The following is a 24482-nucleotide window of genomic DNA, read 5'->3' as shown; positions in this document are numbered from 1 at the left end:
AACAAACAAACAAACAAACAAAAACCCAACCCAAATGGAAACAACAACAGTTGCTGCAGTAGAAGGTAAATCAAATACAATGCTGAACATTGGCTTGAGGCTAACTGAAAATTGTTAGAATGGAGTAGCTTTAACCTTTGTCTCACTCTTTTGTGATTGGTGCAATCAGAGAGAAAAGGTTCAGCTACCAAAGAGATAAATGAGTTACTACATCTACCTGTCTGTCTTCTTTTATTCTTCCATCTCACACTTGGGTTCTCTTTCTGTTTTATTTGTTCATGTGTCATTGACCTCTTCTCTCGCAAGCGAGCCTATGGCCATCTCCCTCCCACGTTCTGGCTTCCAATGTCTTTATTTTCTCCCTACCTGTCTTCCAGTAGATCAGGCTACAGGAGGATATTTGGATGTTGGAACAACTCAGGCCTTAGGCCGAAGCTGACTGGAAGCAGCAATGCTCTCTGCCTCAGTGCTGGATGACTGCAGGATTAGATGTGCCTGGTGTGACACTGATAACAACTTGCAGGTATGCATAAAACAAAGCAGAGCATAAACAGATTATAAACACTGCACTCTGCTCATAGCAGACATGTGGAAAGGCTTGAAAAATATAAGAAAGAGGAGTGCTGGAGTGCACATCCGTTCCCACACAGCAAATGGCTGCTTTGACATCAGCACATCATGAGAGGGGGGGCAGGGACAACCGGGGGGGCAGGAAGACAGAGAGAGATTGGGAATAGAGCAAGTTTATTCATGAGAATGGCAGTGGAAAACAGAGGTAACAGTGGAGAGAATAGACATGTAAAAAAAAGTCTATCTAAAATGTTCAAAATCGGAGTTCAAAGGTTTGATATTCATGTGAAACCAAAAAATTCTAATTAATTTAACATGATTTTTAGTTATTCATTATGTCGGGACTCAGCTGTCCATTGTTTGACATTGTCTTAATACACTTGGTTTGGTTGATTATTTACACTTTGTAGGAATCAAGCAGGAACAAAAGAAAATGAATGCTTTCTTCTACACAACAATTTTTATAACATTAAATCAACTCTTTGCAGAGTTAATTTAACACTATTTAAAGTGTTTTTTAATATATCAGTGTTAAAATAATTTTACCTAAATCAAAAGTGAACACCAGGGATAGAAATCCATGAGGATGTGTTAGGAAAGGCGTGGATTGGTAATCCTGTGGGAGTTGAGTTCCAGACACCACCCCATGACGCCAGCTCTCTTCCACAGTTGAGTTAAATCAACTTTTAACAGTGTCATTTCAACTTCATATTTTAACACTTTCGCTAAACACTGGAAAATTAACTCTGAGAATTTTGCTGTGTCACTTCCTGTGAGATCTGTGGTAATGGCTGCTGTTCAGTTGGACACAAGGCTAACAGACACTAGAAAGGAACACGATGGTTCATGGTGATGAGTGGGCGAATGAAAGCATGCCATTCAGGTGAATACTATCTAACTATGACCCATACCAACCAAGATGAAGTCAATTTCATGCTCTAAAATAACAGATTTTACATAATTTGTAAAATGTTGCCACAGTTGCATCACCGCAACTCCAGTATAAAATCCTCTGTCATCTTTATGTACTACTTCAATGGCTCGTTCGTATGCATACACTTTGTGACTATGATATCTCTGACAGCAGACAGCTTTTCAACAGCTGTGGGGCTTGCTGTAATCCTTGCTAGGACCTTTGAAATAGAGCAGAGTTTGCTGTGGACAGCTGCAGAGACAGATTAATTCGGGGTGTTTGGAGAGCAAGCTACCATCTGAAGTGGAGAGCCAGGTAGCAATCAATAGCTCTCACGTGCCCGGAGACAACATTTTTGTGAGATTGTTGTGCTCACACAGTATGAGCAGATACAAGCATATATACAACACTCAAGAGACTGTGTTGCCATATTCAACAATTTTGGGGGACAGTTTATTGGTGAGTTTATTCTGGTGTAGAGACAGACAGGAAACAAGGGTTAAGAGAGCACGCATGAACAACAAAGCCCCTCATAGGCCATGACGACGCCTTGCTACAAAGAGAAAAAAAGCATACTAGGAATAGGAATACAGCAGGAATAGAAGGAAGATGGAAGGGTTACTATTACTCTTAACACAGTTATTTGCTGATTATTTCAGATGTGAGCAATAACAACATTTAATGATGCATATCATAAGACTGAACAAACACAAACAGACAACTGTGTATCGCATCTGCTCCTGAGGCGAGATCACCTCAGAACAAGAAAGCATTGTAATAACATAAACATTAGAGTAAGCATACACAGTTGGCAGCCACAGTAGCTCATTATAGAAAGCCCACCATTCTGAACTAACATGATTTGTCTACTCCGATTATTTACTCTTCATGTATCCTCCAGTTATGATACCCAAACAGCTTTTAACACAGACAGTAACTGTAATATGACTTTAACAGAAAAATGACCAACATCATCTGTAACCTGATTGTGTCAGGTAAAAACCCATGCTGTGACTCACGCTCTACCTCACGAGTACTGCTTTGCTCATCTCACCCACCATACATACAACCTGATATCTGTGCTCCAAATTTAGATACAGGCCTTAAATATATATAGGCCTTCTTCCCCCCTTTTACTCAGCCGACTATCAGCAGGATAGTTCTCCCTTGCAAGCCAGGTCCTGCTCAAGGTTTCTTCCTGTTAAAAGGGAATTTTTCCTTGCCACTCTCTGCTTGCTCAGGGGTTCAGGCTCTGGGTCTCTGTAAAGCATCTAGAGATAATTTTGACTGTATAAGGTGATATAAATAAATAAAAATAAAAAAATAAATGTACTCCACAGCTTTACCCTGTTGTTACCAAAATACTGGCACTACATAATAAATGTGCACTGAATAGCTTTGAAACAGATTCCGACCGAGACTCTACAGGAGATAGCTGACTGTTTATATTTACAGAGATTCAAGAAAAAAAAATCATACAACAAGCCAGCACAGACAAAAAAAAAAAAAAAAAAAAAAAAGTCTGACAGAAATTAAAAGGGCTAACTTTCTGTAGACTGTCCTTATGGTAAATATGAATATGAATATGAAACTAAAAGTCTGCGTTGGAAATAAGGTTGTTTAAATCATTTATAGAAAGAGAAAATTAAAGGAGTTGACACATTGTTAAATTAGATGCGGCATGGATAGTGCAAATGCAGGAAGTGAAAAGAGTTCTTTTCCAATTTGACTTCAAAACAGTCCTGCATGTACTTGTACTGCTACAGATGAGGTGCGTTAATCACAGCAGAATGATAAGTAGTGTGGGGAAGATTGTTTGTGCAGGGAAAGGAAAATTTACTGATCACAGAGGACCAAACAACAACAACTGATTCTGCTTATCTAGGACATAAGTTTAACATCAGCTGGCATTGGTATTCGGTTTCATTTAACAGTTTGAGCTTGAAATGTAATAGCAGGGCTTTAGATCAGTATTGTTTTCTGAACAAAGATCCTTCTCTGAAGTATTGAGCAATAATGCTTCTTAGGAACACATCAATGAACAGTTACATTACATTAAAACTACAGGTTCCCTGTGTGTTACTGCTACAGAGGTGTAATGGTTCTAACACTATAAATGCCCCACCACATATAGCTAGTGCCCATGTCTTCCTTGTGTCTCTCACACAGCCTCATTTTGCCACTGGTATGCTTAGTCAGTTCATTACAAATAGTCAAGGCAAAAACCTGTGGTATGCCAATAAAAAAATAAACAACACTCTGTTGTTTACCTGCTGTGCTGCTGAAGGTCTACTCTCATGTGTCTCTGTCGGTGCTTTATGCGTCACTATACACACATACAGTGCATGTACTGTTTCTAAATACTCCAGTTCCACTGTGTGTGCCACCACTGAGCAGCTAGGAGGTTGTTTATTAAAAACTGACGCACAGACTGAGTGAGTGTACTACACGATACGCTTCTCCTTATTTCAAGACAGTATACTCACACATTCTGACACCTCCAATCTTTTCCCTTTTTCAAATGATTATGGACCTATACACGCAGAAAACAGCTCACTGTACTGTACTGATACCATCTACAACAATGTGAATGAGCAGAACAGCAAGTTATTTCACAAAGTTTTTTGAAGGAACAGTGTCACTGAGGACTCAAAATGTATGTACTATATTTCTTCTAATCCTCTTCTGTTTACAAATCATCACCTCACCGCATTATGTCCATTACTGGCCCCCTCAACCCTCACCCTGGGCCTTTAGGTAAAATAAAAACACTCAATTTCAACACTCAGTCACCACCACATCCCTGTTTCACACACACACACACACACACAGAAACTTTGTTGCTAAGCAGCACACTGCTTCATGTGAATGTGGCCTTGGCATACACACTTCAGGGGGTCACAGATTATGAGTGCTGTTAAGAGTATCAGTAGGACTGGTGCTGCAGTTCCACATTGGAAGTCACGCTTTACCTGAGGGCAATAGAAAGCAGATCTTTCATACAGTCAGACTAACAGCCCCACAGAGATGGCTGCAACTCGACACACTCCGCAAATCAAAAGTGCTGAACACAACAAGCTACACATCGACATCCTGGAGCTGGACAGGAAGCTGATTTAAAGTTTTGAAGTTTCCCCCTGAGAGTGACACAAGAGGAAAATGATCATCCATTCATGAGCATCATGTACTCTTTAATGGCCATTTGCCCTTTAGACTGGTGCACAGGGAAGCGTGAATGTGTTCCATCAATCACCGCATCGAAATATTACATGTAGACAAATGGAAATGTAGAAAAGCTTAGCAAACATATTCTGTGTATTCAAAATAGACAGCCACAGAAAGTTTTGGAGAACATGTTTTTTTTCTTTTCCTGAAGATAACTGTGTGACAGCTCAACATGATGGTGGCACTAAATGGAAGGACAAGGAGTCAAAAAAATATCTAAGCATATTTCTTGAAAAACCGTGCAGCTGTTCAGAACTCTGGACTGACCATCGTCAACAGCTTTAGCATCTGTGGCTGAATAAGTGTAAATAAATTTCATTTTTGTCACCACCCATGCAAGATAGCTCACTTTTTTCAAGATCAGTGTAACAGTACAACAGAGAAAAACTCTTTGCCCTGGTAGTACAGTAAATTTGCAATCAGGGTTATCCATCAGATGACCTCAGTGGGAGAATGTGCTTGGGAGAGCAGTGTCTGCAGCGTCAATGCTTGGCTGTGCTGAAGACAGATGCCTTAAATGATGTTGGTTAGAAAACTGGTGCTCAGGAACACAATGACTAAGACTGACAATTTGCTGTTGCTTAATGAGATGAGAGAGTGAGTTTGTGAGTCGTCCTGTATGTGGGCAGGATCAAAATACAAGATTTGGCTTTCCAAGCAGCAAGTCCTCCGTCCCTTGCTGCTCATTCTCCTTCTCAAATGAGGCAGAAAGGATGCTACTGAGCAAAGTCAACAAATTTACCGCCAAAGTCAAACACTAACACAGACATCAACAACACTATTAATCAACAGGTGAACTAAAGCAGCACTACCAGCTGCAGTGCTACTCATACCGTATATGTTGGCTTTAAAAAGCATCACCTTTCATGAGGACTATGTTAGTGCAGCTAATCCCAGCATAAGTGTCTTTTATACAGATTTGCCATTAAATTGTATTTTAAGTACCCAAGTAAATCAGTAAAGTACACTTAATGGTAAACCTACCGTGTCTTTCAGCATTTTGGCTTTTCGGCTGTTCTGGACAAGTCGTCTCCCTAGCTTCTTGGCATACCAAATAGAGGCAAACATAATGACAGGTGAAATATTAACGTTCTCTTGTTCGCAGTGACAGCCCAAAAGGCTCTAGCCTGCTGCCCATCTAGACTGAGCACTCCTTATCTGCAGACTGTAACGCACAGGCGAGAGGCAAAAAAAAAAAAAAAAAAAAAAAAAAAGGGAGGGAGGGAGGGAGAAAGGATGGGATGATGCTGAGGGAGGGAGAGTGTCTGAAAAGCAGTCAGGTCTCCGTCAGCCACAAAAGCAAGGGGAGGGAGTAAGAGAGAGACAGAGACAGAGAGAGACAGAGAGACAGAGAGAGAGAGAGAGAGAGAGAGAGAGAGAGAGAGAGAGAGAGAGAGAGAGAGAGAGAGAGAGAGAGATAGATAGAGAGAGAGAGACAGAGAGACAGAGAGAGACAGAGAGAGACAGAGAGAGAGAGAGAGAGAGAGAGAGAGAGAGGTTTAGGGAGAGAAATGGAGGAGGTGCCGTGTCTTCCACGTGGAAACAGCATCTAAGAGGCTGTCGGCAGTTTCAAGAGGTGGGGGTTGAAAGGAGTGGATTATACTCTGTTCTTACTACCTATAACAGCAACCACTCGTCATCCTAAAACCAACCATTAGCACCAAAGAAGAAGCAAAGTCTTTTCTAAAGAAAAATAAAAGCCCCATTTTACTCTTTAAATACAACATACAACATTGTCTTCAACAACAGCCATCCAGTGTATTAACATTCAGTTATAGTCTCCATATGTGATATGGTCTTGCCTGTCATTCATGGGGTCAAACTGGATGTTTTGCACAGTGGATTCACAGGAGGCGATGCACGCCCATTGTGTTTGGTGTGTTTGCTTTAGGGCTCGGTTGATATGTTGTTGTTGTTGTTTTTCAGGGCCAATAAGAATATCATTAATCAAGTAAACCAACGGCTGATATTTTGAAATTATATTCGCAATAAAAATTTAAATCTTAGTGAAAAAAATTTTGCATAAAAATTAGTACAATTGATTAGTACAATACATTTCACAATTTTGAGATACCTGTACATTATTTCAGTATTTCTATTTTTGCTACTTCATACTACCAATCCACTCCATATTAGAGGCAAAAAATGTAGTTTTTAATTCACTACCTTTATTTCATAATTTTAGTTACTAATTGCATTGCAAATTCACATTATTCAGTGTTGACTATTACTCTGACTTGTAACCAGTCAGACTGCCATGTGCCTGATAATGAGCTGCGACTGCAGACTGTTGCAGCAGAGACAAAGTACAAAGTACGTGCATTTCTAGACTAATGTATTTCATTGGCCATCGGGCACATTTAGACTGATAATTGCTAGGCTGACAACTGGTGTGTCCCTACTTTGCAGCTTTTTCTGGTTGATACATCTTAGCAAACTATAGGCCGATATCCAACCTCCCGTTTTTATCTACAATACTTGAAAGAGTGGTTGCAAATCAGTTGATTGATCACCTACACAGGAACAGTCTCTTTGAGATGTTTCAGTCTGGTTTCAGAGCCCATCACAGCACAGAAACAGCACTGGTTAAAGTCACAAATGACCTCCTCATGGCATCAGACCGCGGACTTGTCTCCATACTCGTTCTACTGGATCTCAGTGCTGCTTTCGACACAGTAGACCACAACATTTTATTACACAGATTAGAACATGAGACTAGGATCACAGGGGCTGTGCTACGCTGGTTCAAATCATATTTAACAGATAGATTTCACTTTGCTCAAGTTAATAATGTTTCCTCTTCATATATAAGGGTTAGCCTCGGTGTTCCACAAGGTTCAGTGCTTGGGCCGATCCTGTTCACCTTATACATGCTCCCTCTAGGAAATATTATTCAGAAACATGGCATAAACTTTTCATTGTTCTAGGCCCCAAACACCTTAGAAATAGAATAGCTGATAATATTCTCTCTCTGGACGGCATTACTTTGGCCTCCAGAACGACTGCGAGGAACCTCGGCGTTATCTTCGATCAGGACATGTCATTTATTCATCACATTAAACAGACCTCTAAGACCGCCTTCTTTCACCTCCATAATATTGCTAAGATTAGGAGTGTCCTCTCTCAGAGTGATGCTGAAAAACTTTCCATGCTTTTGTTACTTCTAGGCTGGATTACTGCAACTCACTATTGTCAGGATGTCCAAATTACTAATAATTACTAATTAATAGCCTGCAGCTGATCCAGAATGCAGCAGCTAGAGTTTTAACAGGAATCAGTAAAAGGGATCATATCTCCCCCATCTTAGCTTCTCTTCACTGGCTTCCGGTAAAATTCAGAATAGACTTTAAAATTCTCCTACTTACATATAAGGCCCTAAATGGACTAGCCCCATCATACCTGCAGGATCTAATAGTCCCATATATTCCCAATAGATCACTGAGATCACAGAGTGCAGGTTTACTTGCAGTTCCCAGAATTCATAAAAGTAGAACGGGAAGACGAGCCTTTAGCTATCAGGCACCCCTGCTGTGGAACCAGTTGCCAATCTGGGTTCAACAGGCAGACACCACCTCCACTTTTAAGACTAAACTTAAAACCTTTCTGTTTAGTAAAGCATATAGTTACCAAAAAAGTGTGTAGGGCTGGTAGGCATAGTTACACTCACCTCATGATATATAGCCACAGGTAGAATAGGTCTGACTAACTGTTAAGACACAAACATGATCCACCAAGCAGTTTCCCCTCCTCCTTTTCCTCTTCTATCCTCTCCCCTCGTCAGATTAACATGCAGTTCATTATTTTATGTCAGTAACTGTGTGTCCAGTTCTCCTTGTAGTCTTGTGTCTCTCCCTCCCTTTCTCTCTCTCTCTCTCTGTATCTTTCTGCAGGTATCTCTCCATCCAGATCTTCATGTTGAACTGTAGCCGGCTCTATGACCAACACAATTGTTGACATCTGCCTGTCATTCTTCTGTGCACCGACTATCGGCGGGTGGTTCTCCCTTGCAGGCCGAAATTGAACTGAATCGAATTGATAGGATAGTAATTTTCAACAGAATATGAAAAATACATGAATGATACAGCATTGCATTATAATTTCATTATTCTAATTTCAGTCTTGTGAAATGTTAAAATCATATTGAGGTGGTATCAAAAGTGAAACTGAACGGATGAATGACATGAAAATTTAAAATTTTAATTTTGAGATTTTGTTTTACTTGTCTTTTTAGTAATGTTGTTCTCATGTTGTTAACTGCTTTCCTGCCTGTACAACATCCATTGCACGTCTGCCCGTCCTGGGTGAGGGATCCCTCCTCTGTTGCTCACCCTGAGGTTTCTCCCATTTTTTTCCTGTTAAAGGTTTTTCTGGGAGTTTTTCCTTAATCGATGTGAGGGTCGAAGGGCAGAGGATGTTGCTGATGTTAAGTAAAGCCCTTTGAGACAAACTGCTTTTAAAAATGGGCTATACAAAGAAAGTTGACTTGACTTGACTTGATACATATGTTATTTAGAACTGAATTCCTCTTTCAACACTCACATAAAGCAAATCTCGAGGACTGCATACTTCCACCTTCGTAACATTGCAACATTGTCCTTTCCTTAGATGCTGCTGAGAAGCTCATCCATGCTTTTGTTACCTCTAGGCTGGATTACTGTAACTGTCTTTTGTCAGGATGCCCTAAAAAGTCCCTCAGGACTCTGCAGCTCATTCAGAACTCTGCAGCTCGTGTCCTGACTAAAACTAAGAGGTGTGACCACATTTCACCTGTTCTGGTCTCTCTACATTGGCTTCCAGTAAAATTTAGAGTAGAATTTAAGATCCTCCTCCTAACCTACAAAGCTGTGCATGGTCTGGCACCATCATATATCACTGATCATATATCAGCCCTCTAGGGTGCTGCGTTCCTTAGATTCAGACTTACTGGTAATACCACGAATCTCCAAATGTAATATGGAGCCAGGGCCTTCAGTTATCAAGCTCCTCTTCTGTGGAACCAATTACCAGCCTCAGTTTGGGCGACAGACACCCTCTCTATGTTTAAGAGTAGACTTAAAACCCTCCTTTTTGACAAAGCCTATAGTTAGACCAACCTCTAGTTATGCTGCTATAGGTTTAGATTGCTGGGGGACATCCTTAGATACCAAGCTTTCAGAGCAGGGGGGCTCACTCATCATGTCCCATCACCGCTACATCACTCGCCCTCTTGTGCTCCATCTTTCCTTAGCACCTCCGGAGCATATTGCTGGATCCAGAATTTCCTACCCCGCCCTCCTGAGGCCTGGTACTGCTGCTGGATCCTACTGCACTGATAGTGCTGCTGGATCCAGAACCTTCTCCATGGCCCTGCCCAGATCCCTGTCTCTCCTCTCTCCCTCTCCTTATTCTCTCTAACTCTCCCTCTCCTGTCTCTCTCCATCTCCCTGTCTCTCCTCTCCCCCGTCTCCCTCCAGCCGGTCGCAGCAGAAGGCCGTCTACACTGAGTCTGGTTCTGCTCGAGGTTTCTGCCTGTTAAAAGGAAGTTTTTCCTCGCCACTGTTGCCATATGCTTACTCAGAGTGGGGTTTTGCCCTGGGACCTGTTTCTCTTATTTTTGGTTGTTTTTTGTTGTTGTTTATACACTTGTAAAGTGTCTTGAGATAACTGTGTTATGAATTGGCACTTTAAATAAAATTGAATTGAATTGAACCATAGGTTAGCATCACCACAACACTGGATGGATTTATTGTGATCACACTGTGTCCTGCTTTTAATTATGTTCTTCTCCACAACTGTTCCACCTCATGCTGTTATAGTGTTGGCTATGCATGTAACATCACTTACATACTGGAACTTACTCACTTACAACTGTAACTACAACTGATGAACTTTTCAACTTTATAATCATAAATCTCCATTACCTTCAGAAACTTGTAGGGGAAAAAATACAACAAAAACAAACAAACAAAAGAGCCAATCACATATCATGTGCTCTCCCAGTGGTATCTCCGTGGCAGAATCATAACTCACATGTACATATGTTGCATAATGCCATAGCTACACAATCATCAAGTACAACTAGAAAGCAAATGGAACTTATGGAAAGTAATGTATGAAATTTGGCAATGTGACTAAATACAAGAGGAGATCAGTTAAACAGAACCATGAGCAAGATCAGAAACGTTAGAACATGTGTGTTGATTGTGTGTTTCAGACCAGCCTTCTATAATAACATGGCTGTGCTTCCATCCCTAAAGAGACAGAGCACTGCAGGCTAATTACCAGGAAAGATGACACCACAGAGCTGAACAATGGTAGAGGAGGATGGCGAGGATGACGTGGCTGTGTTTGTCTCCCCTCCAAGAGCCTGAGTCTAGCTCATTCTGTCCTGGTTTGTCCGATAACACAGCTTTCTGCCATTACTGCAGATGGTTGTGATCAATAACATTCTACAGTGTACAACATGATAAACTGATGGAAAGGCCTAGATTTAATTTCATTTAATTTAATTAGAAAATTCAGCAATTTTGTTGTTGAAAGAACAGATCAGATATCAGATCTATAATTATACATCCTCTACTAATGCCTCCCTAGATCTTGTAGCATATGAGCTTTTATCAGATATCACTAATAATACGTTCCTGAAAGTTGGGAGTGGTGATTACTTGTTTCTTGTTGCAGCAGAGATTTTTATCTAAAAACACAGCATTCAGGCATCACCTGGTAGTAAAGGAAATAAAAAATTCAAATTATCTTCTCATGAGACTTCAGTGTGTATGTTGGCAGTTCTAAGGTCAGCTTTCAATCAGGAGATTGTGCTAATTATTCAAATACAAAACGGTGCTGATTCCTTTAGATCCGACTGTGGAAAGGTTGTTATATTTGACATTTACCCCGCAAAGCTGAACATTTTAGGCAGGATTAGTGATTACATTTCTCTGCTTCATTGATTACTTATGAAATGCATCAACACTTTCATTGTTTCACAGATGACAATCATACAGCACATTTACAATATATCAGTCTGACAACTGCCTGACATCTAGGAGTGGAAGGAAGAACATTTATTGTAGCCTCTCTGCCAAATTAAATTTCTTGGCATGTGCAATTTAATTCCTTATCATCTTCGATGAAATTAAGAATATCAAGAATTTAAAAGCAACGAAAAAATACCAAATGAAAATATTTGTCTGTGTAGCAGTAAAGGGTTCCAGAATGCTTCCAGAATGTGAAAAGGAACGTGTGTATGCCTTTAGAATTCGTCTGTTACTGTGCTGTATTTTTATGTGTCTGCTCCTGAGAGCTCGCCGTGTCAAGGTTGCTTAGTCCAGGGTGGCTGGATCTGCACTAACCGTGTAGGACTGTGATAGGCTGTCAGGCAGGGCTGGAGGAGCCTTGGCCATCTGGAGCGAAGGGTCCTGGTGTCCCCAGGGTCGCACTCAAGTTATATTTGTGTGCAGGAGGTAAACACAACTTTCTGCCTGGTGTGTATGTGTATAAATGAGTTTGTGTGTATGAAAGAAAGATCTGTATGGTGGGGAGGAGAGCTCAGCAGGGATGAGGTCAGTCTCATCAAGTCACCCTTGGCCTTGTAAAGAAGGTCAGAGTCTGCATTTGCATTCCCTTATTCTCTAAAAACAAGAGGTGGATATTTCCAGGGAACATTATTGCAAGAAACTGTCTATGTTTAGTGGGAAAGTGAGAATTGAGATATGATACGTTTATGTGTTATCTGGATTTTAGATATCTAAGAATATCTTGCCATTAAAGGCAACAAAAGGGAAAAATAACAACTGTATTTGCAACAGCTGCTAATCATACTGCAAACTATCAAAAGGGTGTTTAGTCCAACATGAAAACAGTATCTGCATCTGTACCGATTATTTTGACAAAGGTGAATTTAGGCGCTATGCTCAGAAAAGGACATGCTTCAATATGCATATATTTACAAAATAACAATAAAAAATAAAAATAGTTGTATTTTTTGCTACTATTACTCTTCTACTTTAACATCTGGACATGTTAAACCTAAAGTATTCAAAGTGAGAAATAACTCAGAAGTCTTCAAAATAGGTACATAATGTGTGTATCTAAGTAAAGATAGAAACTACTAGACAGTAGTAGACAGAAACAGAGACTAGAGTTCATACAAAGGGCAGGACTTGATGATTCATTTTATCGAATTCATACCTCAATATAACTCTTACATGAAACTGTCATGGTTTGAGGGGTCTGTTGGTTAGTTTCCTGTTTATTTTGTAGTTTTTCTTCCCTTGTGTCTGATTTAGCTTTTCATTTCCCGTCTTTAGTCTTTCAATTGAAATTGCTCTTGTTCAACCTATCCCTTGTGCCCTTGTCTATATATGTCTGCATATTGGGTCCTCCATTTTGTATGTCCTTATTTGCATTATATGAAGAGTAGGGCACAGAATGGGAAAAGAAAAAAGACAATGATTTTATGTATGACTGAAGCAGACATAAAAAGAGAAAGAAAAAGCTTTGAAGGAACAATACAAATGAGAAAAAAATTAGAATTAAGGAAAGTGCAGCTATGGTGGTGAAGTGGGAGTAAATAAATTAGTCTTGCACAGTTTTGATAAAAACACAGTGCCTGTACAAAAACAGATGTGACTCTGTTGTGTGGATCTTTTCTTTTCAGATTAATAGAGGATAATGAAAATCAAAACCAAAATGAAAGCAATGTTTTGTAAGAGTAGCTGCACCGCAAGATAACACCACAAATTTATACAACCAACCTGAGATCAACGCCAAAGACAAAACTGTAAAGCTAACAAGGTCACACAGACAAACCTGCTGTTCAGCTACACAGACATTCTTAATGGAAGCCAAAGTGGAGCTGAGTAGAGCTTTTCTCTTGCATATTTGTTTGATTTATGCAACTCAACATCATATTCCATATCTGACTTACCCACACACAGCTTCACCAGGATACAGGCTACCACATCTCGTTTTCTTTTTGTTTATTTTATTTTAACCATTTTTTTCTTTATAATGTATTTTATTCAGTTATTTATTTACCTTCAATTTGTGTCTAACTTGCTTATTTCATGTCTCTTGTAACAGGTCATGACACAGGGTAACACCATACCAAATAGCTTTACTGAGATAGCTTAGTTAAGAATTGGGAGAGAAAGCCAATGCTCTCAATTTCAAGGGATATTGTGGTTGTTATATTATCCAAAATCATGCAGTCTGAACAGAGCACAATAAATGTCAATTTAATCGCTGCAAGGAAGATTACACAGTGTACTGGAACAGACTGCACCACTGTGCAACAGGTTGTCCTTAATCTGATTTTGCATCAACGGTCAACCATTCAGCTACTGTCTGTTTATGGGCATCATGTAAATAGACACATTTATAAAGTATTTCAGTCCAAAAATACTTCATGTACTGTATGCTGCACCTCTGACCCAAATTGATGACCCTAATTGCAAAACAAGTGAATGAGTAAGTGCTTAACACCCATGTATGGTAGAAAGATGCACATCATATTTTAACACACACACACTTTCAGAGCTACCCTCAGACCAAGACTGACGTAGCGAACCAGGCGACTGACCTTGACAGACTGGATGGTGTGCCACAGGCTAAAGCACATTAAAGCACACAGAAATCAATACCAAATATATATATATTCTTATGGTTCTGCACAGTACCAGGAGATTATACTACAGTTTCTGTTTTCATTGTTGACAATCATAAATTTCACTTTCAACCATTAGTTTCCAAAAACGTAATTAAGAAAAAAACAAAGAAAAACAGAGCAACAAAACAACAAAAATAATAACACATCTCTGTGATCATTACCTCATTAGTTCAGAGAAGACAACTTAGTAGCTGAAATACAATTTAAAACTGTTATTAAGATATTATGACCTAAGCAATGCTAACTGTACATACATTGTCACATGAGCCACTGCTGTAGCTCCCACTGAGATCCTTGAGGTCTTTTGCCACATGCTCCTTTGTTTTGTTTGCTGCTGTGACTCAATATGAATTTTGTATTTTGTATTACTCATAATTGCCCTTGCGTATGCTAAGCTTTGATCTAAATTTATCTGTCTAGAGTTATCTCTATATTAAAGCCGCTCACCTGCTTGGATTATTGTCAGTACCACTGGAAGGTCTGAGCACAACAACAATATGAGGGACAGATATCCTTCAACATGTGTCAGGATCAGCCTATTTTCCCCTTTCCCTTGTGTGTTCAGAGTTTGTCTTGTATAGTTTTTGTCTGTCTGGATCTGGGCGTCGTCTCTGCCTCTGCTTCCCGTCTCTCCTCCCGTACACCTGCGACTCGTTACTTCAGTCATCTGCACCTCCTACCCACTGTATGAAGAGACCGTCTCATTGGCCAGTCATAGCCTGTGGTAACACTTCAGGCCAAGTACCTTTTGATGATTGTTGCTTTTTTCCTCATGCTCTGCTGAACTCTCATTTCTTTGTGCCCAGGCTCACTCCCAGCTGTACCCCTGCTTCCAGCGGCGGGCTGTCAGAGCCAGCAAGGCCTTCTCTGCTGGCCTAAACACCATCATAAGCACTGACCTACATTTACAACCTAAATTCTAATATTTGTTCCATGAAATTGTATTAATTTATTCCCAACAGTTTATCCTCTTCATTTCGTAACATTTCTCTCTCGGCTGCACCGCTTCCAGTACGTGTATGTTCGATGTCTGTCCAATCAGATTTCAGCCTCTGTATGTTTCCATGTCAGTCTAATCTGCCCAGGGCCTTCAGAATCAGTAGTCCTGGCCCACGCAATTTAGACTATGTTAGCCATTGACTGTTTCTTTAACCAATCAGATTTCAGAATCCTCGCTGTGACGAGCTGGCCCTGGAAAGTGTCAGCATTCTTCTGTCCTCCGATTAGTCGATCAGAGCGAAAGTCACAGTGCGACTAGCAGTTCTGAACTGCTCCAGATGATGTACATGGCACAGTTGCGGTTGTAGTGTAGAGGTTTGGAGTTGTCTTAACCGTGTTTCTTGTTGTATTAATAATGGTAATTATCCTCAACACGCAAAATTCCCCTCTCTCTAATGCCACGCCTTGTCATATTGCATTTTTGGATAGTATTGATGTTTCTTATAATTGTGACGTGATAGTGGTTGTATTAAGAGGTGGACTAAGTCAGGTATGTCCCCACCGAAGGCCCAAGTACCAAATGCACGGCCCCCCCACTGCCCTGCCTGGTTCACGATGCCCGGCTCTCCTTGAGTTCTTTTCCCTTTCATGGGTTCCTGCATTGCACAGCTTCAGCCATCTTACCTCAGAGCTTCTTCATTCCTGACCACATCAGCTTAACCCGCTGCACCGACACCATCATGGACAATAACTCTTAGGGACCATAAGATCTGTGGATTGTTTGGTGAAACATTTTTGATTATCCTTCTTGTGACCCTTTTTGTATTGAAACAACTACCAGTTTATTCCAGGTGTCCGTGTGAGTGTTGTTCTGCACTGTGGGTCCATCTCTGCTTTATTGAGACTTGACGACACAATGAAAAAACTGTATTTGTGCAGGGTGTAGTGTATACATGCAGTTACTAACATTTATCCACAGGCATGTGTCTCTCTGATGGCACATGTGTCAGACTACTTTGTTTGTTTGTTTCTTCTATTGGTTTTTTGCTTTTTCAGACTGTACAAGTTGAGTCGATGCCAAAGCATTCCAAAGAGCAGGTCCACAATAACTAAAAGCACTTTTACCAACTCAATGATCTTATTCTGGGTACACTCAAAAAGCCACTGTCCTAAAGACCTGCGAGGTCTGATGGGGATATATATATATATATATATATATACTGTATATAGCTCATTAAAAAGCAATACGAGAATTCTAGTAAAAAAAAGTGATTTAGGTATTGAAGCAATGTGATGGTGCTGTAGTGTGTTGTAGTGTGTAGTAGTCTTGTGTGTTGTAGTATTCCTGCTGAATATAATCCAGTGAAAAACCACAGTAGTAATCTTATCTGTTCAAAATAAATGCCTTAACCAGTTTGTCAGAATTAAGCTGTGATATGAATTTCTTTACTTTTGATATATTTCTCATGTGGTAGAAAGGTGAACTTGTAATATGAAATTGTAATATGTGTGTTTTCACAGTTAAAGTCAGGCTCCAGGATGACACCTTGGTTTTTGATCTGTTCATTGAGTATGAATGAAACAAATATTTTACAAGCAAAAGGCGGTCTGTCTTTACAGTAAAAAAATGCAGATAGTTTGTTAAACAAATGCCACATGATCAGAGAAAAAGGGCTGTGGTATTGTCTTACGCTCAAAAGATAGAAAACCTACAATAACCACAATGCACTGTGCCACACCAAACCAGAAAACATTTCTGCTGCTGGATGATGTACTGCAATATGCCTTATCACAAACTTCCATAGTAACACCAAACACAAAAAAGCACAAAAAAAGAGTACAATAAATATGTTTTTGAAAACATTTGAGATGAAATATAGGCAATACAGTAACAGGATCTTGATTCATATTTGAACAGCAGTGTCCAGTTTTAGTTTTGACAGTTTGATCTGAGCTTCTGAGCCACTTCCCACTTGATGAGAGAGAGAAAGAGAGATCACTATCTCTCTAGATCCATCCTCTATTCTCTGCAGTATGACCAAAGGCCCCAGAGCTGGCAAATATCTGGATGACATGTTAAATGGAGAGAGTAGCTTTGGGTGCAGGTAAAATGGAGGGAGTGAATGAATGAGTGGGATCATGTATGATTAAAAACTGCCAGGACCTTTGGAGCCTTGCTGGTCCCCAGAGAGAATTTGGGACCTCTGTAATTTAAATTTGTGAATGAAATTGTCTGTGGTGACAATGGCAGGTTTCTAACCTTAGAGACTTAGCAAAGAAATAAAAACAGATAGTCATTACATTTGTTTGTGTAAGCAAATTCTGAGGAATTAATTGTGGAATTAATCAGTTTATTAACAGTGTGGAACAGGAAAGAAGTCCTATTTTTGATAACTGGCAATTCACTGTAACATATAAGACTTTTTAAAATTATATATTTAATTGTTAGAGGAGTAAACTGCATTCTTAGAAATGTCAAGATTAATGTGCAGATTTTTTGCCACTTGTGCTCAACATCATCAATCTGTCAACAGATTCCCTTCTGCAATCTCACATTCTCAGAATTCCTCTACAAAGATTTATGGGGCCTACATATTAAATTTGTTTTTATTAGTACAACTTGGTCCAAAATTTGACCATGCCATCACAGAAAGACAAAGGGATAAGCTAAACTGATAATACCCCTGGATGAACATGTTAGTGATGTTTTCAGTAATGTAAAGCTTCCAACTTCCAGCTGCCAACCAATTTGTTATTTTTGGCTCATTCACAGTCACAATACAAGTTAAAAAAAAATATACAATCATGATCAGAGACTGCAGCATCAAGCACAGCTGTTATGGTGCCATCAGAACCTTTGGAAAGCGCTAAAACTAATGAACGAAACACCCTATTTGTAAGTAGAACCGGAGACATGCTGTTTAGAATCAAGAGAATCGACCAATTCTGAAAACTGTTGTTACATAGTTGATGCCATCGTCATTACGTAACTTAAAGTCATCTGTGACAACTTTGCTCTCACAGTCAATTATCATTTTAGATCGCAACTAACACACACTATACTGCCAAAAATATTCGCTCATCTGCCTTCACATGCATGTGACATACCATTCTTAATCCATAGGGTTTAATATGTCGGCCTAACTTGCTCATCCATGACTTTATGAACCTTGGTTTGTGCACTGGTGTGCAGTCATGTTGGAACAGGAAGAGGCCAACCCCAAACTGTTCCCACAAAGTTGGCAGCATGGAATTGTCCAAAATCTCTTGGTATGCTGAAGCGTTCAGAGTTCCTTTCACTGGAACTAAGGGGCCAATCCCAGCTCCTGAAAAACAACCCCACACCATAATCCCCCATCCACCAAACTTCACACTTGCCACAATGCAGTCAGACAAGTACCATTCTCCTGGCAACCGCCAAACCCAGACTCATCCATCAGATTTCCAGATGGAGAAGCGTGCTTCGTCACTCCAGAGAATGCATCTCCACTGCTCTAGAGCCCAATGGTGGTGTGCTTTACACCACTGATCTGACTCTTTGCATTGCACTTGATGATGTATGGCTTGGATGCAGCTGCCATGGAAATCCATTCCATGAAGCTCTCTACGCACTGTTCATGAGCTAATCTGAAGGCCACATGAAGTTTGGAGGTTTGTAGTGATTGACTCTGCAGAAAGTTGTGACCTCTGTGCACTATGTGCCTCACGCTCTGTCATTTTACGTGGCCTACCACTTCACGGCTGAGTTGCTGTCGTTCCCAATCGCTTCCACTTTGTTATAATACCACTGACAGTTCACTGTGGAATATTTAGTAGCAAGGAAATTTCATGACTGGACTTGTTGCACAGGTGGCATTTTTGGCAATTGTAATGAGCTTTTGATATCAAGGGTCGAACTCAAAGTCTGGCAGAAGAAGACAATGACTTTGAAGAGTCGAGTTCATGTTCAAAAACTGAGTTAAGCCTCATCTTTACATGCATCAGACCAGGGACTTGTCTCTGTCCTTGTGCTGTTAGACGTTAGTGCTGCAAATGACACCACTGACCATTCTATCTTATTACACAGACTGGAACTCTTAACTGGCATTAATGGAACTGCGTTAAGCTTATTTCAGTCCTATTTATCAGATCAGTCTCAATTTGTTTATGTTAATGATGCATCATCCATACTCCCAAAAGTTAGTCACGGAGTTCCCCAGGGTTCTGGGCTCTTAGGAAACACTCTATACATTATGTATACATATTTTCCCTCTTATGCAGATGACACACAATTATACTTGTCAATGAAACCAGATGAAACAAATCAGCTAGCCAAAGTTCAGGTGTGTCTTAAAGATTTAAAAACCTTGCCATTTTCTATTTCTAAATTCAGACAAAATTGAAGTTATTGTTCTGGGCTCCAACCACGTTAGAAAAAAGATATCCAATGATATATTAACTCTAGATGGCTTAACCTTGGCCTCAAGCTCCACTGTAAGGAATCTATGAGTTCTTTTTGATCAGTACATGTACTTTAGTTTCAAAGACTGCATTCTTTCAATACTGCAAAAATTAGGTACATTCTGAGTCAGAAAGATGCAGAAAAATTAGTCCATGCATTCATTACTTCCAGGCTGAATTATTGTAACTCCCTTTTATCAGATTGGCCCAATAAGTCTCTAAAGACTCTCCAGCTAATCCAGAATGCTGCTGCATGATAACTCACCAGCATTAGAGATCATATTTCTCCTGTACTGGCTTCTCTACATTGGCTATCTGTAAAATTCAGGATAGAGTTCAAAATTCTTCTCCTGACATATAAAGCCCTGAATGACCAGGCACCATCACATCTTAAAGAGTTGACACTACACAGGACGACACAGGAACCAGAGCCTTTAGTTATCAAGCTCCTCTACTGTGGAACCATCTTCTGGTTTCGGTCCGGGAGGTAGACATCCTCTCTACGTTTGAGAGGAGACACACTGCACACATTTATGTCCCATTAATGCATGTTACTAACTCAACTTCTTCCCTGGAGTCCTTGTGCTTTCTTGTCTTGCAGGTTCTGATGGATCGTGGCTGGACCGCTTGCTGTGGTCCTGCTTGAAACTTGTTTCTATATAAAGGCTGCTTTGCTTCAGGATCCTTGAGGGTAAGTGTATGTGTTACTGCTGTAAATTTGACTTGATAGACATGTCCTGAAGCTAACAATACAGCTATGTGAGTGAAATCGTCAGACTGCTTGACTAAATTTGCTTGGCAATGATGTGGACCTTTGGTTAACACCAAGCAGCTAGCTTGCTCGCACCAAATCGAGTTTTAATTTAGAGGTGGTTCACAAGCCAGTCAGTCTCTTAGAGTGTTTGCTCTGATGAATGTGATTACTGGGCACAACACACAACCTTCTTGCTTCTTGCTTTGAGGCAACAGTACTAATCACTGCACCACCATCCCACCCATAGACTGTGTAGTGACATGTAAACTGACATCGATATTTAAAGCGGTGGTGTGCCCTCTCATCAATATGGGTCATATAAGTGTCTCTTGGCAACATGGGGTGGCACACTGGACCAATCTTTTACACAACTGATATTCAAAATCGTGTTATGTGTGAATTGTCCCAGTGCATTATCTTACATGCTTGATGATCGGGAGGTAAAGATATTTTACATCTATCTATTTTACAAAAATAATCATGGATAATGCACTTAATTCAAATATTTGGTATGAGCTATCAAGACATCCTCACAAGTTGCTACTTTCATTATGATACAATTGTCAGAATGCTGACTCAGTACCTAAACATTTGTGACAGTTGGAACGGTACTCTGATAAAATGTAGCCTGTTTGCTTTGACTTCATTACCATTACTTATAGAAATTTTATAATGATTGAATGAAAGACATCTTATTCAACTATGCACAGGATGCACAGGTTTAACATTACAGTTTATCATTAAGTGCATTTTTGCTGCCCAAAATGGCCAATTTAGAATTCAGCAGAGAGAAGCACTCTTCAAATCTAATGAGGAGCCTCATGACGACTTAACAAAATGTATTCCTGCAATTTGCATAAGATGCTTTACCCAGTGTAACACAGGCTGAATTTCGACAGTTCAACATTAAAATTAGAGAGACCATATATTCAAGCTGATTTAGCCAAAATGAGCCACTGCTATTTTAAAAGGAATTAAATACATCTACACTGTCATCTTTGAAATATAAATTTGAAAAATGCTACTTTTCAGGAACGTTAAATATTCATTGGGGTCACTGGTGACTATTTTGTGGCCATACCTCAATGTCAAATGAGTACAAGTGCAGCTGCTCAAATAAAAATGTGTCTTCTTTGGAAGTCTGAATGAATAAAAAGGGTCAGCAAACATTCAGCCCCACATCACATCGTGACACTTAGTCCCAGCCTTTGGCTACAGTCAGACTCCATCTCTTGATCTGAGGAGCTAAGACAGCACTCTGTAAGTACTAATGGCTTTTTCTGTTTAATGGCTTTCCATTTCCTTTTCCTCTGTTTAAGAGCTGACCTCTTTTAAATGTTGTCCTATTTTTTTTTTTTTTGTCCTCTCATGACAGTTGACTGTTCAATATACACGTTATGCTTTATTCTTTGCGTGTTGCCGCCACCTTTAATTCGTGTTCATAGGTGATTTTTCTACCAGCAAAGAAGAAAATACAATTTTAAAGAAAAAATGCAAAAAATTGACTCCTCAAAGAAACCCTCTATGAGGCAAATCATTTGGAGGATCCTATAGTGTAGAGTGTCATGCCTGGTGTTTTTGCTATGCTTTGTCTTTTGATTTGAGTCCACGTGCCAACGTTCATGTTTGCCTTGTCATGTGTTTCCATGTTTTAATTTTAGTTCAACGTTTTTGTCATGTCCTGTTTTATTTTGAAAGTGTCACTTCCCCTGTGTGTCCTGTTTTCATGTAGCTTTGCTTTTGGTTTTCTTGATTGCTTTCTCCCTCCTAATGTGTGTCACCTGTGTCTTGTTGTTGTGTCTATTTAGTCCTTGTCTTCCCAGTCACCTTTGTCAGGTGTTTTTGTATTGTCTTCAGTTCATGCCAGGAGACCCTTGCCTTGCCTTTTTGTCTTAGTTTTTCTGTCATCCCTTGCCACAGTATGTGTCTGCTTTGTTGTGTTTTTTGCCTTAATAATAAAAGACTAAAAGTTTGGACCTCTGCTTTGCCTGCCTGCCTTTTTGACTCTGCATCAGGGTTCAGCCTTTTTATGCGTCAGCCACGACACCATTTGTGACATAGAGTATAGACAGTAAGTAGTGAATCTCACATAGATGGCTAGATGGGTGCATTTGCAGTGCATCATTATGTTCAGTCTAGGTTTGATGGGAACTCTTTGTGAACATACTATCAGCAGGAGAGGTCAATCACATTTTGTGTTTCTCTCTCCCTTTCTCTTTTCTCACTGCCAACTCAAAGATCTGAGCAATCTGAGCACCCACAGAGGCTCGCTGACCACACATGCAATTGCAAAGCCCATTTGTGAATACATGCTTAAGATACCACATCAAGACATAGACACATGAACCAAAGACCTCATTCAACAGAAATACAGCATTATGAGTATTCCCTACAACTGTGGTATCTTACTGTAATAAGAAGAGGAAAGGTTTGAATTGTAACATTCAAGCATTTTCAGTGGTTTTGTCAACATTTCTTATATTCAACCAGAGAGATATCTCTTTCCTTTCACAGTTGCAGCAGAAGTGCAAATGGCTTGCATTCTGATAAGACAGAACCCACTTTAACAGGTGTGTCGCCGAAACATGAACAGTAAAGTATATCTCCGCAGTGTGGCGATAAACTATTTCAATTCACTTAACCACTTACAACCTCAAAGTGCTCTTCTCAGGTTATCACTGAGAGATATATCTGATGTACTGATGGCATCACTATCTTCTGAGACGAAATTTCAGTCTTTTCCCCTTCCAATGAAAGGCAGTCAAGCCTGGGCAGACTTTCAAGAACTGAAATGAGACTGAGACAGATGGGCACTCTCATAAAAGTCCATCTACAGAAAATGGGGGAACATTTTAAAGAATCTATTTGATGACTGAGAGTCAAGACAGTTCTTCTGACATGGTTAAATTGGTTGAAAAGTACTGTTTTATCAACTGCGTAAGGAACATCCAAGCATTTGCAATGATGAGGGGAATCTTCTGATAATGATACTTTAAGTTAAGTGAATCTTCTTCCCCCAAATCTTAACCATCTAATCAAATGTTTCTGTCTCTAAAAATGTTTTACTGAAAAGTGCATTTCCCCTTAATATCACAGTATTTTAACTGAAGCTGGTTCATTTACCCATAATTTATGAAACATTTATTTCAAAATATTATGCAATAAAGGTCTGTAAACAAGGGATCAACAGTTTATTTAGGTTGTTTATTTCAAGGCTGGCAGTATACCAATTATTTGCATTTGGGACCAATATATACTTTGTGTCAAAATGTATAATACTAGAGATGGAATGTGACTAAACTCAAGGATTGTACTTGTACTTTAGTTGATAATTTGAATTTTTCAGCTTCTTCAAACTTCCACTCAACAACTTTTTCTGTCACTACCTTTGATATCTTTCGTTACGATTATTCAGTGCTGAATAGATAGTGTTGTTGTGGATGAGATAGTGAGTGAGCCCACAGATTACAGCCAGAGATTCATAAATTAATTTATTGACAATTTGATAAAAGAAATCCGTCATCAGAAAAAATGGCGAATAACCGACCCAATAAACATCCAGGCTGATAATGAGTCTATGCCTGCTGCAAACATCAGCTAGGGCATAGTCACAGCTTGAACAATAGTAATTCAACCCAAGAGAAAAATTCCCACATTTAATATGACAGAAGCTGCAGAAGGCCATTTGCTTTCGTCTCACAAGCACAAATGAACCTAAAGCTTTCATGATGTGTCCTTGTAACAGTGCTCTTATACTGGACAGCTTGCCAGAATGGACCTGGTTTTCAGAGAAGCAGTGGGCTGTGAGGTACAGTCTTTTATACAAACTTGAGACCCCAACCTTCAAAGCAGTTATTTGACTTTGTGCCAGGAACATTGTTTCAATGTTGTTAGCAAGAAATAAATCCATGAAAGAATCAGGAAGACAAAGCACATCCTGTCCCACCCATCTATATATTTCCACAGCTGAAAGCCTCAGAAATGGTATGAAA

General features: G+C 39.8%; 1 protein-coding gene across 22 annotated transcripts in view; it reads right to left on the bottom strand.

Annotated features, from left to right (window-relative positions):
• dlg2 (discs, large homolog 2 (Drosophila)) overlaps positions 1–24482 on the bottom strand; it is a 174311-nt gene that overhangs the window by 59282 nt on the left and 90547 nt on the right. Inside the window, exon 1 of one of the 22 annotated variants that reach the window (XM_046409797.1) lies at positions 5693–5858. The exons of 20 other annotated variants lie outside the window; for them this stretch is intronic. In XM_046409797.1, the coding sequence (XP_046265753.1) occupies positions 5693–5776 (84 nt within the window). In that variant the 5' untranslated portion in view covers positions 5777–5858. Of the gene's footprint in view, positions 1–5692; positions 5859–24482 lie in introns of those variants that run through there. One more of the 22 variants, XM_046409800.1, reaches the window with a different exon arrangement.

Source organism: Scatophagus argus, chromosome 14, assembly GCF_020382885.2.
Source record: "Scatophagus argus isolate fScaArg1 chromosome 14, fScaArg1.pri, whole genome shotgun sequence".
Lineage (NCBI taxonomy): Eukaryota > Metazoa > Chordata > Actinopteri > Scatophagidae > Scatophagus > Scatophagus argus.
The sequence above is the reverse complement of the archived record's forward strand: the minus strand, read 5'-3'. Positions and strand labels throughout refer to the sequence as shown.